General features: G+C 44.2%; 1 protein-coding gene across 1 annotated transcript in view; it reads left to right on the plus strand.

The window, feature by feature from the left end:
* The first annotated feature begins 7,514 nt into the window (after positions 1-7,514).
* Positions 7,515-14,754, plus strand: part of LOC125436915 (ras GTPase-activating-like protein IQGAP3) — a 49,924-nt gene continuing 42,684 nt past the window's right edge. Inside the window, exons 1-3 of the mRNA XM_048504292.1 lie at positions 7,515-7,622; positions 11,885-11,972; positions 13,148-13,304. Of these exons, the coding sequence (XP_048360249.1) occupies positions 7,574-7,622; positions 11,885-11,972; positions 13,148-13,304 (294 nt within the window). The 5' untranslated portion in view covers positions 7,515-7,573. The remainder of the gene's footprint in view (positions 7,623-11,884; positions 11,973-13,147; positions 13,305-14,754) is intronic.

Raw genomic sequence — 14,754 nt, forward strand, 5'->3', positions numbered from 1 at the left:
ACAAGAAATTTACAACTGGCGCCTAGGAACTTTTGCCCACAAAAACAACCATTTGTTTTCCTTAACAGAGAGGGGGGTGTTTCTTCCTGCTTACTGAGTTGTGTTAAAAAGGTGACAATTGCCCCATTCAACCAATATATCTTGGCAGCTTGGCCTACATGTACTCTGTCTGTATCTGTATCGTGCTATGAAGGGCGTGGAACTCTGGTCAACCCAGGCCGAGGCAAAACCAGAGTATTCTAGTTACCAGTATGGTTTTCACTATAGGCCCAAATATGAATCCAAGATACAGTCAAACAGGGCCCTGGCAAAGGACTCTGGTCCTTTAGATCAATCTGTCTCATAACAATCTGTCACAAAAGCTGTGCAGGGGAGGGACTGCATTGACCTCTGTTAGCAGGAAGATTCAAAACCGGGAGCCCCAATCCAAACAGGACCAGCTTCATGCTCGAACAATCCTCCTCCATTTTAAAATCACTTAAGGCAACTCACAAGGGGTTGGATCCAGACAAAACTGGCCATTTCCACTGATTTCCCCTCCCTATTCAAAAACCCCAATGTAAATCCTTCACCCATTCACCCCCTGCTGGGGCATTTCATGATCAGAGGGATGCAGTGGGGGGAGGAGAGGAAATTTTTGTCCTAAATAAACAAACAGAAGCAGCCTGGCCCTGTCCTAAAGAGAGAAACAAACCAATCTAAAACCACACAACCCATGAAAACTAATAAAGCCAGACATTAATAATGGTACCTCCACATTCAGAGGCAGTCAATCAGTTTGAGGGAGGACTGTTTTCTTCACGCCTTGCTGCTGGGAGGACTAGAGGAATCAAGCTTCGGTCCAGCCCTGCAAGACTCTTTCTGTTTTGAAATGCCTTCTGCTCATAACAGGAAGAATACCCAGAACCAAGAGCTGTTGGGGGGGGGGGTTTTCTATGGCAACTGGAAGCCCCCATTTCCCAGGACAAGATGGGTGTGGCATTCGTTTGCTGAACAGGGATGATCAGACCATTCAATCTGAAGGGTGAAGGGTCCACCCAGAGTCAGCTGTTAGCCAATGGGCAAACTAGGATGAATCTGAATAGAGTACCTAAACCCTAGCAGAGAGAATTGACTCTTCCTGCTCAACCCTTTCTTTATTGTATCCTCATATGACAGTTCCTAATCTTGAAGGTGCCACAAGATGCTCTGACAGCTCATAATCAACCCCTCCAGGGTACCTGGATTCATCCCCACTTTCACATCCTGCATGTGAGCTCCCAAAGGCACCTAGTGGGCCACTGCGAGCAGCAGAGTGCTGGACTAGATGGACTCTGGTCTGATCCAGCAAAGCTCTTTTTTATGTTCTTATCCCTCCCCCTACTTCCAGTTACCACCAGAGGGGAGGAAGGCAACCAGGGCTGGGCTGAGTTGCTAAAACAGCCCTGGAAGAAGTGGGAAAGAAGCCCCCCACCCCCCCCTCCAGATCTGAATTAAACAAAAGTCCAGCAGCCTCACAGGGCTCATTTCAATATGCGCTTTGGTGAGAAACCATATTGATGATTACCCAAAAAGCAGAGCGAAATAAAACAAAATTAAACAATGAAATATATTTGTTTTTAAGTGTATATGCATAAATATATTAAAAACAAAGGCCCCTTCCGCACACGCAAAATAATGCATTTTCAAACCACTTTCACAACTGTTTGCAAGTGGATTTTGCTATTCCGCACAGCTTCAAAGAGCACTGAAAGCAGTTTGAAAGTGCATTATTCTGCATGTGCGGAATGAGCCCAAGATACTTCTAGCCCCTATGGCAGCACATAGGAACTGATAATCTCAAACCACAAGCCACACGGAATCCTGCCATTTTAACCATGTAGGAGCCGCCCAGAGTGAGGGAGTATGCCATTACTGCCAGCTGCTGAATGGGCAAACTAGGATAGATTTGAATAGGATACCTAAATATTACTTAAGAGGATGGACAATTCCTTATTGTATTGCGTTAGTTGAACTTACTCTCCTCCCAGGCTCCATTTTTCCACGGCTGTACTCCGGTGCTCAAGAAAATGTGCACCTCTGCAATCCGTGGGCCGTTCTGAGCACTTCCCATCTTGGTCAGGCTTTGATGGGGTGAACGGGCAAAAAGATGGAAGAGGAACCTGCAAAACTGACCGAACATGGTACACAGGGTCTCAACATGACCCAGTGTAAAGTTCGAACAACAACAATGCCATCTTCTGATTGCACCCTGTTTACAGAAAGGTTTTCATCGGGTTGCTGAGAATTAGACACACAGATTTTAAACATCACAATGAAGCCCCTTTAGAAGATTTGACACCTTCCATTGACACTTTGAAAATAAACATCCCTCCTTATCTGTGAGGCATTCCGGCTCACAATGACTTGAATAACAGGACAGGGGCCTTGATGGGGTACATGATCCTGTCCTCACTTAAAGTTGCTAGTGGATCCTATCCTTAAAATTACTTTTCTTACTCTAGCTGGACCTTTATCAGTTCTTCAAGGATGCTTCTACATAACTAGAACAGCTAAATAACGGCCACACATTTGTTCATAGTTTAACAGAAAAACTCATAAGCCTCTGTCTTATTCTTTTGCTAGCAGATGGTTACAGAAACATGATCTATTTGGTTATAACTATATTAACACAAAGCTATAGTTGTAAATGAATTGAAACGAAGGGAGCATTGTACTATCTAATACTTCTAAGTAAATTAGGAGCAGCAGTGGTGTAGGAGGTTAAGAGCTCGTGTTATCTAATCTGGAGGAACCGGGTTTGATTCCCAGCTCTGCCACATGAGCTGTGGAGGCTTATCTGGGGAATTCAGAGTAGCCTGTGCACTCCCACACATGCCAGCTGGGTGACCTTGGGCTAGTCACAGTTCTTCTGAGCTCTCTCAGCCCCACCCACCTCACAGGGTGTTTGTTGTGAGGGGGGAAGGGAAAGGAGATTGTAAGCCCCTTTGAGTCTCCTGCAGGAGAGAAAGGGGGGATATAAATCCAAACTCTTCTTCTTCTTCTTCTAAATACAAATTAATCCAGAGGACTTTAATAAGAACTTTACACTTCTAAAATCAAAACGTTTAAACTGTGACACATGCCTGTTTGGCCAAGATGCTTATAAAGGATTCCTTAAGACCCACAAGAAATTTACACCTGGAGCCTGGGATCTTTTGCCCTCGAAAACAAACATTTGTTTTCCTCAACAGAGAGGGGGGTGTTTCTTCCTGCTTATTGAGTTATGTTAAAAAGGTGACAATTGCCCCATTCAACCAATATAACCTTGGCAGCTTGGCGTGAATGGGGTGGAACTCTGATCAACACAGGCAAAACCTGAGTATTCTAATTACTAGTGTGGTTTTCACTATAGGCCCAAATATGAATCCAAGATACAGTCAAACAGGGCCCTGGCAAAGGACTCTGGTCCTTTAGATCAATCTGTCTTATAAATTATAACCCTATATTATAATCCTTTCTGAGGCTACAACCACACTGAAATTAGCCTTTGAGTTCTTAGCTGGGCAATTAGACACCCTTGACTGAGAGACTCCAGTTGTTATTAACAGAAAGTGGAACAGAACTTCATTCACCAGACAGAGCTGAACTATTCTATACTATACATTCTAGGTCCTAGATTTCCCTCTTATCTCCTCAAGAAGTACTTTCTATCCAGGCTTCCCTTGAACCCCTGACCCAGGAATTTTTTATTCTCTGGCACTGGCCAGCCATTGCTTTCCATGATACAAATCTTAGGCTTCTCAGCTAATCTTGTGGAGTAAAGGAATCACACATTTCCCAACAAGGAAAAGTCTTGAAGGACTTTTTGCTACCATAGACTGCCATTACTTGTCACAAAAGCTGTTGCAGGAAAGGGACTGTATTGATCTCTGTTAGCAGGGAGATTCAAAACCGAGAGCCCCAATCCAAACAAGACCAGCTTTGCGCTCACCCAATTCCCACAAAATGTGGGCTGTGAAGCTGGCAGAGCAAAACTGCCCTCGAGGGGCCCGGGAAAGGCCCTCTGGGAGCTCTGAGGACTCTTCACAAATTAATTTTTCCGAAGGAAAGGACTAGGAACTACTGGACAAAGAGACACTTTCAGTCAAAAATGATTTCATCTAACGACCCAAAACCAACCAAAGGAACAAATACCGGGAACTCAAGCACCCTCAGTAAATGTGGATTTGCACGGTGTCCAATGGGGTACATGTGCAGCGAACTGCAGCCTTTGAGTATCTTCATAATCTTCATTCTCCATTTCAAAATCACTTAAGACAGTTATTGATTTCTATATGGGTATAGAGAGGGGTTGGATCCAGACAAAACGGGCATATTCCACCGATTTCCCTTCCCTACTCAAAACCCCAATGTAATTCCTCTGTGTCCCCCTGCCCCTCCCCCCAATAAGGGGGGAGAGAGAGGGGGAAATTCTGGCCCAGCTTAATAAACAAACAGAAGCAGCCTGTCCTAAAGAGACAAACAAACCAACCTAAAACCACACGAACCATAAAAACTAATAAAGACAGACATTAATAATGGTACCTCCACATTCAGAGGCAGCCTACCAGTTTGAGGGAGGACTGTTTTCTTCATGCCTTGCTGCTGGGAGGACTAGACGGATAGAGCTTTGGTCCAGCCCCGCAAGGCTCTTTCTGTTTTGAAATGCCTTCTGCTAATAACAGGAAGAATACCCGGACCCAAGTGCTGTTGGGGGTGGGTTTTCTATGGCAACTGGAAGCCCCCATTTCCCAGGACAAGGTGGGTGTGGCATTCGTTTACTGAACAGGGACTGTCAGGCCATTCAATCAGAAGAGTGAAGGATCCTCCCAGAGTGAGCTGTTAGCCAATGAGCAAACTGGGATGAATCTGAATAGAGTACCCTAGGAGAGAGAATTATATGAGTGGTAGCTCTGAACACTGAGATTTCCCTGCACTGACGAGGCTGAACTGTTGGTAACTCTTTGGTACTCATAGTAAAATAAGTCCTCGTACTGAAAAACTGAAATGCTGAATGGCTGCTTTGATTTGCGTTGAAATATTCTGGAGCAGCTTCCGCTCCAACAAACTGTTATATTTATATGGATGTAAGGTGAACCCCAAAATTGTGATTTTTTTGAAAGGCCTCTCTGCTAAGCCGAAACCTACAGAGAAAAACTTTGAAAAGCATTTTATTTTCTGAAAAGCATTCTTTTTGCAAACATGCTAAGATGCCCTGACCGCAAACTTCTTGCCTTGCAGAGACCAAGCTTATTTATATCCTGTACTAGAGGTGTCAAAACCACGAGGTTTCTCTTAGAAATACTCTTTAATGTTGTGTTCTTGTGATTCTCAGAAAAGCCACCTGCTTCTCTTCTCCTCCTGACCCCCTCCCCAGGGAAATTTGTGACATGTATAGCTAGAGCCAACCACGTATACCGGAACACATCCAAATTTAGACAAGACATAGACAGGAAGAAAGAGGAGGTGAAATACTAATTAGCCAATCATTAATTCAATGCTGCTTGTTGACGTATCATTATAAAAATGAATGTATTGCTAGCAAAATTCGTCCTGGACCCAACTAGATCTAGTTGTAAGAGCTCTGGTAATAAACTTTCACTGATTTTTCAACCATTTGCCTTTTTGCAACTGAATCGCGTGGTCTTGTGACTGACACTCAAGGGGCAGAGTTGTCATGGATATTGGATTTATATGGATATATAATTTTTTACATACCTCTCCCGTTCTCACCTGGCCACAGTGATCCATGCAACAGTCACCTCCATGCTTTATTATTGTAACTCGCCTTACACTGGCCTGCCTTTGTGATCCGGAAACTTAAACTTGTGCAATATGCGGCAGCCAGACTCCTTACTGGAGCATCTAGCCGGGACCGGATTTCCCCAGTCCTATACCATCTGCACTGGCTGCCCATCGAGTTCCAGATCATGTTAAAAGTAATGGTTTTTTAAACCTTTAAGGCTATAAGCAGCCTTGGGCCTGAATACCTGAGGGACCGCGTCTCCCTGTATTGCCCCACTAGGTCCTTCCGCTCCTTGGAGAAGAACCTATTAGAGGTCACTGGCCTGAAGGACATCTGGCTGGCCTCTAGGAGGACCAGGGTTTTCACAGCCCTGGGCTCTACCTGGTGCAACAGGCTCCCTAGAGCATAGGTGTCAAACTTGTGGCCCTCCAGAAGTTATGGACTACAGTTCCCATCATCCCCTGCCAGCATGATGCTGGCAGGGGATGGTGGGAACTGTAGTCCATAACATCTGGAGAGCCACGAGTTTGACACCTGTGCCCTAGAGTGACCAGGGCCCTGCGGGACTTACAAAGTTTCTGCAGGGTGGGCAAAACGGACCTGTTCTGCCAGGCATTTGGCCAGCTGGGTTGATTGTTGTAAGCCCCATTCTATCTAGGCCTCTTCTGGGCATAGAGGAGGGTGGTGTTTTTTTTTATTGCTGCCTGTGACAGTATTGCTCCTATTTTATGGCATCTTATCCTGAGTACGGTTTTATTCTGGTTTTATTATTGTATGTATTTTTTAGGATTCTGTTTTTTTTAATTCTTTTGTTCACCGCTCTGAGCCCTTTGGGGGAGGGCAGTGTACAAGTTTAATAATAAATAAATAAAATATTGATATTATAATTTATTGTGTTTTTCTTCATATTGTTTGGTACGGTTGCGCTGAAGCAGTAAAGTTATTGATTTCTATATGGGTATATTGTAAATGTGAAGCCCCAAACCACCTTTCCAATTACATACTTTAAGTAGCTTTGACTTCAGGAAAGTGTGGCTCAGCTGGTATGTCGTGGCCATTAAACAAAAGGGTTTCCATTTTTAAACCTAAACAGATTTACACCCTTATAAACTTGCAGCCGAAACAACAGTGCATCTTGTGGCATCTTCAAAACTAAGGAACTGTCATATGCGGATACAATAAAGAATATTGAGAATGTTTACTCAGAAATAAGACCTATTGGGTTCAATGAGATTTAATCACTTGAATCAGCATACTTCAGATTGCAGCCTAAGTAACTGTCATGGCACTTTGCTGCCTTTTCTCTCCCAAAGTAAAATAGTGTGCCAGCTTTCCAGCTCAGCAGAGTTCTTCAGGCTGGCTTTTAACCCCTTCCCTCAAGGAGAAAAGTTGCTGGACAGCTTTTGGGGAGAGCTTTCCTTCACGTCATCTCTGCTTCTCTTTCCTTTTAATTAATGTGGTCTGAAAAAGACTTCTGTTGAAGTCTGCAATTAGAAAGAATCAAAGCAAATATTTTGCCTCGTTTATTATATGCTGGGTCCCCCCCCCCCTTAAGGTCTTTATGGGTTAGGTATATCTAAGCTCCTGCTGCCTTTAAAAGTCTGGCCCAGGAACAAATCTGTAAAAAGCAAAACAGAACCCTCACCCCCACCCCCCACCCCGGACATCCCGTGCGAATCTCCTCTGTGCTTGCATGGCTTGGTGGACGCCAAGAAACTACAATTCCCATGTTCCCCAGCGGCCCCGGGCTGGTCAGCTGGCAGAAGCCAGGAGGTGGCGGGAAATTCAAAAATCGAATCCGAAGTGGAGGAAGCGGATCAGCTGGCCATGGAGCGATCTGCGGGAGGCTCCGGGCAGGGGCTGCCTCGGTCAGGGTGTAAGTCTTGGGGATGGGGCTAAAGACAAAAGAGGGGGTTCGGTTTTGCAAATCGAAGGACACGTGAAACTGGCCGAAGGGGTTGCTCGTGTGTGGGAGGAAGTCACAGAGGGACGCGCCCCTCTTTTTGAACGCGTTTAAGTGCGCCTTATCTCTTGAACTCTGCAACAGATTTTATTTCCAAACGTGGGTTTTCCGCTTGCAAGAAAGCGTGGCTTTGCTGCAACAGTAACTGCACGCAAACGGGAAAGAAACCCGTGAACGACAGCTGTAAAACAACGAGACAGGTGTTGGGATGAATATCGTGTCTTAAGAACAGACACTGTTTCCCCACAAGTTGCTCCTAAGTGGGGTTAGACATCCAGCCACTGTGTCCGATGCCATCAAGCCTCTAGCTGTCACTTCGAAAATGCCCTTTTAACTTTGTGTACTTGGATGGGAGGCTTCTGTTTTCTGCTTTCTCAAAGGATTGTTATCAAGACTGTAAAACGCTTCCCCTCCCCCAAACAACAGCATCCCCAAGCTGCGCTGTCATTTATAACATGTAATATTTTGATTGATGGGAGCAGGCAGAAAGGAGGGCCCAAGATGAGATGCATTGACTCTGTAAAGGAAGCTTCAGTCTGCAAGAAGTTCAGAGGTGGTTTGCCATTGCCTGTCTGTGTGTGGACTGAGAGAGTTCTGAGAGAAGCAGATTTCATGCGGAGGAGTGAGGAAACCAGCCCCATTCTCCAGACTAGAGTCCCCTGCTTTTAACCACTACATCACACTGGCTCTCAATGGTTACAGAAAGGACTACCAATCCAAGAGGGACCATGTGCAGATTTTTGTCACTGTACTAAAACAATCATATAGGGTGCTCCTGGGTATATTTATCTTTTATTGTGAGGTCTTGAGTGTGCCATTTCCTAATTTTAAAAAGCCTCACAACAGCTAATGGTGGGGCTGTAGAAATGTTATGGACAATTTATGTAAAGTGCCATTAAAGTTCATTACAGTCAGCAGCAGTGGCGTAGTGGTTAAGAGCAGAGGCTTATCTGGGGAATTCAGATTAGCCTGTGCACTCCCACACATGCCAGCTGGGTGACCTTGGGAGAGTCACAGCTCTTCTGAGCTCTCTCAGCCCCACCCCACAGGGTGTTTGTTGTGGGGGGGAGAAGAGAAAGGAGTTTGTAAGCCCCTTTGAGTCTCCTACAGGAGAGAAAGGGGGGATATAAATCCAAACTCCTCTTATTATTATTAGTAACGTTAAGATGTATATTGTCGGTTACACAAATGGGCATTTTTGTACTGCCTCTTTATTGATCTCCTGCTCTGACTTTTGACATCGTTTGGGTCTTTGGTTATAAAAGGCTGCTGATCCCCTGCTCACTACTGTCCATTTACGGCTGGACTTGAATTTCCTCTCCCCAGCTTTCTTGGTCCGTTGCCAACAGTCTTCATCCTGAGACTAACTTAGGTCATAACTCTGGCTCCCCTTCCTCTTGGCCTGCGATTGAGGGTCTGTGTCCACATTCATGGCAGAGTGATCTAATGGATGTTAGTTGTGTCCATGGCAGAGTGATCTAATGGATGTTAGTTGTGTCCACATTCATGGCAGAGTGATCTAATGGATGTTAGTTGTTAGCTGCAATTAGATGTGCAGTCCTCTTGACTGCTGCATGCTAGAAAGAAACATGTTCTGCTCTTGGGCTTCTTTGAGACCAAAGTTGCCAACAGGATGCAGGACTAGTTGGACACTTGGTCTCATCCAGCAGAGCCTTTGTGACGTGCTTATTAAGCATGGTAGCTGAGTGGAACCTCCAGATCCAGGGGCAGTCCACCTCTGAAAGCCTCTTGCTGGAGATCAACAATGGCAGAGGGGCTATTCATGTCCAGCTGTGGGCTTCTTGGAGACCTCTATGTGGGAAACAGAGAAGATAAACTTTGTAGCAGTTACATCAAAGCTGATCTTTTTTTCTTATTCATTCTCCCCGTGCTGACTCAAAGCCCTTAGGTTGTGGAAAAAGCCTTCTTACTAACTGTCCCTTTTCCTTTGGAAACCTGGGGAAGGGAAGAAAGGGAGGGGAGGAGGGAAAATACCCAGATCTGTTTACATCACTTCAGAAGAAAGATACACAAAGAGCCTGTATGAAATCACATGCCCGTTCTGGTGGCAGTTACAAGAATACCCTTTGGAGATTGTGAGTCATAACCTTCAGCGTGTTACAGGCTGTAGTTCTTGTTCCCTCTTGTTATAGATGAGATCACCAACCTCTGGATGTGTGTGTGTTCTTTATACACGTATGTGTAAGGAAAGAGGCTGTAAACTCTTTGGCACAGGGATCTCTCTCTCTTTCTCTGGTTAATATTGCTGTTCTGTAAGGCACTCATGTTATTGGTTGAGATTCCCGCTAGCCGTGCTGCAAACCTCAGAACAAAAGGAATACCATACTTTTTGTTAAAACAAAACAAGTGTGCAAACTTTTAAGGTCTCCAGAGCTCTTCATCAGGATGTCGAACAGCCCTTGCTGTCAGGAAGTTTTTCCTGATGTTTAAATGGAATCTCTTTTCCTTCATAGGTTCAAGGTGAAAGAAAAGAGATTCCACCTAAACATCAGGAAAAACTTCCTGACAGTAAGGGCTGTTCGACAGTGGAATGCGGAGTGTGGTGTGTCGGAGTGTGGTGAAGTCTCCTTCTTTGGAGGTTTTTAAACAGAGGCTGGATGGCCATCTGTCAGGGGTACTTTGATTGTGTGTTCCTGCATTGCAGGGGGTTGGGCTGGATGGCCCTTGGGGTCTCTTCCAACTTTAAGATTCTAGGATTAAGTCCTTCTCCCTGTACTCCCAATCAGAACTGAACTTCCACGTGACCAGGAACCAAGTTCCCTGCACAAAAATCTAAATGCATATCTGTTGATTTTGCGCTGCGGGAATCACCTCTCAATTACCATACATTAAACTGTAATTATCCGATGAGTGTGTTTTAAAGCAAGCTAAATTTCGTTATTTCACAATAACATTCAATCAGTTTAACAAAACTTGGTAAAATTAGCCTAAGAGCCAAATCTTGTGACTATTTTCTTGTGGTTTTGGTAAAGTTAGTTTTTAAAAATACTCTACCATTATTCAAGAGATCAAACAGTCAGCCCTACCAGTAGCGATCCTGTTGTTTAAAAGATTTATTTAGAAACTGTGAATCTTATTGCCCTGATTTCTGTCTTGTTTCTCCAGTGGTTCCCTCTGCCGTGGTAGCTCTGTTCATGTTACATTGAACATATGCACAATCTGTGTACAGTTTACCCTTTGTTTTTCTTTATTTGTATGTTGAGTAATTCTTGTGTTATTTTCAATGCATGTGCTGCTGAATGTGTGATTGAAACCCTACCTTTATCAAGGTACTGGACCCCGGTTTAATTTGTAAAATGAACTCACATTGGCTATTTCTTATGAATAAGTATACGCATGTACATGCAGGATGTGCATGTATTCACTGGTGCCCAGGGTTAGTGAGTTGTGTGTCTTAATGCAACCCCTTAGCTGGTAAGCATTAATGCTGGTCTCTCTAGTAACTTCAGAACTCTTCTAGAGGCAGATAGGATTTCTGGATATGACTCAGAGAAATGGGTCTCTTCAATACTGACCTTTAAATATCAGCTTCCAGTTCAAGGTAAGGAAGGGAGAATCATATTTGAAGGCTCTCTGTGAATATTGGTGCCATTTTTCTTGAAAATCAAAGAGAAGCCCCACATTCAGAAACAGTGGCTTGGTTCAGACTTAACAGGTTTGCGTGAATGAGTCTGGAGTGTTAGGAGGTGCGTGTTCTCCTTTGTCTTCTTTCTCACCGTGCTCAGTGAGATAATTAATTATTTGAGGTAAGGAAGGGGGAATCATATTTTAACTCTCTGAATATTGGTGCCATTTTAATAGTGGGAGTCAGGCAGATGTCTTTCTCCAGTGGGTAGCAGTCTCTTAAGTCCATGAAGACTAGATTCATGCATCATCTTTGTTTTTATTGGCAGTTGAGGCCTAAACCAGAGTTCTTACAGTCTGTCAGCGCAAAGGTTTTTCCACCACAGAGATGCCAAGTGATAGAATGATGTCACACTATGCCCGTAACAAATCATGACAACTTTGGATTTTCCACAGAAGTTCAGACTGTGTTTGTGTGGCTGAAGCTTGATTGTGTCTTTTGGATTTGGCCCGCGGTGGCAAACCTATGGCACTCCAGATGTTAGGCCTTCCTCTCTGTCTAAAAGAGCTTCTTGTGTTTGGTTTCCCAGATGAACGCTTGACCGCAGATGAAATGGACGAGAAAAGGCGTCAGAATGAGGCATACCAATATCTCTGCCGCTTAGAGGAAGCTAAACGGTGAGCAAAGAACTTGGAGAAGGCTGTGACTTCTCTCCTCAGACCTCCATATTTGGTTATTGGTTGCCAGCCTAAGAGCTTCTTTCTAGTACCAAGACAGAAGTAATCATGTTGGACAAATTTTACTTGTTGATTATCATAAAGCCTTTATAAATATTTGGGGAAGGCTGTGGCTCAATGGTAGAGCATCTGCTTGGAGTGCGGAAGGACCCAAGTTCAATCCCCGCCATCTCTACTTATATCAGGATCAGGTGTAGGAGCTGTGAATCACCTCAGACTGAGAACCTGGAGAGCCGCTGCCAGTCCAGGTGGACAATGTTAGCCGTGATTGTCCAGTGGGGTGATTCAGTATAAGGCTGCTTCATGTGTTCATGGGGCAGCAACTGCATTTGGAGCACAGCGTATAATCCGGTGGCCCCCAAATCAGAAAGGATATCAGAGCCGGGAAAATTACACAGCATCCCAAATGGTTCAGGATTTACAGCACCTTTTCTGTGAAGAAAGGCTACAGAGTGTCAGGGATGGTTAGTTCAGGGAAAAGCTGATTTAAGGGGAGGCATGACAGAGGGCAATGAAATTGTGCAAAGGGGTGGAGAGAGATCTTAGTCTTGCTTTCTCCCATAATATGTGGACTCCAAGAGAAATTGGTAAGCAGTAGATTCTGGATAGGCAAGAGGGGATAGTTCATTGAAAGCATAAATAAGATGGACCTCATCGCCAGAGCCTGTAATTCCTACATCATGGAAGAGGAGAGATTTTTGGAAAGCCAGATTCAGAAATAGTGGCTTGGTTCAGACTTAAGAGGTTTGTTGCTATGTGAATGAGTCTGGAGTGTTTGGAGATCTGTGTTCTCCCCCTTCTTTCTCACCTTGTGCTGAGTGAGATAATTGCTTTTAGCCTTGGGGCAAGATAGGGTTTTTCGTGCACATCTCAACAGGCAAACCAGCCAATATGATGTACAATGTTTGAATATGACCAGAGACGGTTCCAGTTATGTCCTGCACTATGCCATGAAATGCACTGTATGAACTAGGTTGCTCCTCTCAGCATAACCCACCTCACAAGGTTGTTGTAAGTTAGTTGGGAAAGGACCAGTGAAAAGTCTTTTGATGCCACCTGAATGTATAGCGAAGGGATAGAGAACCTTATTTCCTGTTTGTCTCTGCACACACAAGCTGGATGGAGACCTGCTTGAAGGAGGATCTGGCTTTGCCAACCGAACTGGAGGAAAGTTTGCGAAATGGTGTCATCTTGGCCAAGCTTGGCCACTTCTTTGCTCCAGATGTGGTTCCCTTGAGGAAGATCTACGATCTAGGTCAGGCACGTTTCAAGGTGAGTGGCTTTCATTTTTTGCTGCATCTGCTGGTCATAAGTAGTCCACATCTTTTCAAAGCTGAACATGCCAGGCTAAGTCTCCTGTGGGGAAAGGGTGGGAAATAAATAAATAAGCAAGCAAGCAAGCAAGCAAGCAATGCTAGGAAAGGTGTCTTTGGGCATAGCTGAATGGCTGAAGCTTGCTTTGCATGTTGAAGTCCTGGGTTTGTGGTATCTCCAGTTAAAGAATTTCAAGCGGCAGGTCAAGTGGGATAATATAAACCAGAAAATGCATTCCACAAAATAGAATTTAACCCAGGTAAATATAATCAGTTTCATTTAAAGCACAGAAGAGCAATATTTAGGATGCACAACAAGAACAACAGAATCATAGAGTTGGAAGAGACCCCAAGGGCCATCAAGTCCAACCCCCTGCAATGCAGGAACACACAATCAAAGCCCTCCCAACATATGCTGATCCAGCCTTTGTTTAAAAACCTCCAAAGAAGGAGACTCCACCACTCTCCGAGGCAGTGAATTCCACTGTCGAACAGCCCTGACAATCAGGAAATTCTTCCTAATGTTTAGGTGGAATCTCTTTTCCTTCACCTTGAATCCATTACTCTGTGTCCTAGTCTCTGAGGCAGCAGAAAACAAGCTTGCTCCCTCTTCGACGTGACATCCCTTCAAATATTTAAACATGGTTATCATGTCCCCTGTTAACCTACGCTTCTCCAGACTAAACATCCCCAGCTCCCTAAGCCTCTCTTGTAGGGCATGGACTCCAGACCCTTTACCATTTTGGTAAAAATGTACAAAATATAGAAAATATACAAAATATAGAAATGACAATGGACAGTTAAGTCTGTGGTAACTCCCACTGTTCATGCAAGCTTTATGATGAGTTCCACTTGAAGCGAGTTCAAAGATAAATTTTGGTCGATGTTCGATAGCCGCATAACCTTAAAGTTCTTTCTCAGTGGATTATTTAAACAAGGAAACTCCAGTCCAAAATGAAATGAAGCTAAGCTTTCAGGGATTTGTTACAAATGATATGCAGTCCACATTATCTCAAGTAGTATTGCAAAATGAACTTGAGCCTACAAGCCACTCTACAGTCCGACTTCTTCAGCAACCCTTCACTGGGATGAGATTTCTAAAAGAGAACAATGTACCAGTTCTGCTAAACAATTCAGCAATGAATCAGTGATATTTAGGTGCCAAAAGCATTTAAGGAATTAATCCTGTGGAAATACAACTGATACAACTGATCTCCAGACTGCGGAAATCTGTTCCCCGAGAAGAAAGGGCAGTTTTAGGGAGTAATGTAAGGTAATCACATTGCTGCTGAGTTGCCACGCTCCTCAAGTTCTACCCCCAAAACTAGAAATTTCCCAGCCTGGTTCTGGCAACCCTAGGCATTGGAGAAACCCTTTCTCTACTTTACTTTTGTTTTTCATTCACTTCA

The sequence above is a fragment of the Sphaerodactylus townsendi genome, linkage group LG01 (genome assembly GCF_021028975.2).
Source record: "Sphaerodactylus townsendi isolate TG3544 linkage group LG01, MPM_Stown_v2.3, whole genome shotgun sequence".
NCBI classification, from domain to species: domain Eukaryota; kingdom Metazoa; phylum Chordata; class Lepidosauria; order Squamata; family Sphaerodactylidae; genus Sphaerodactylus; species Sphaerodactylus townsendi.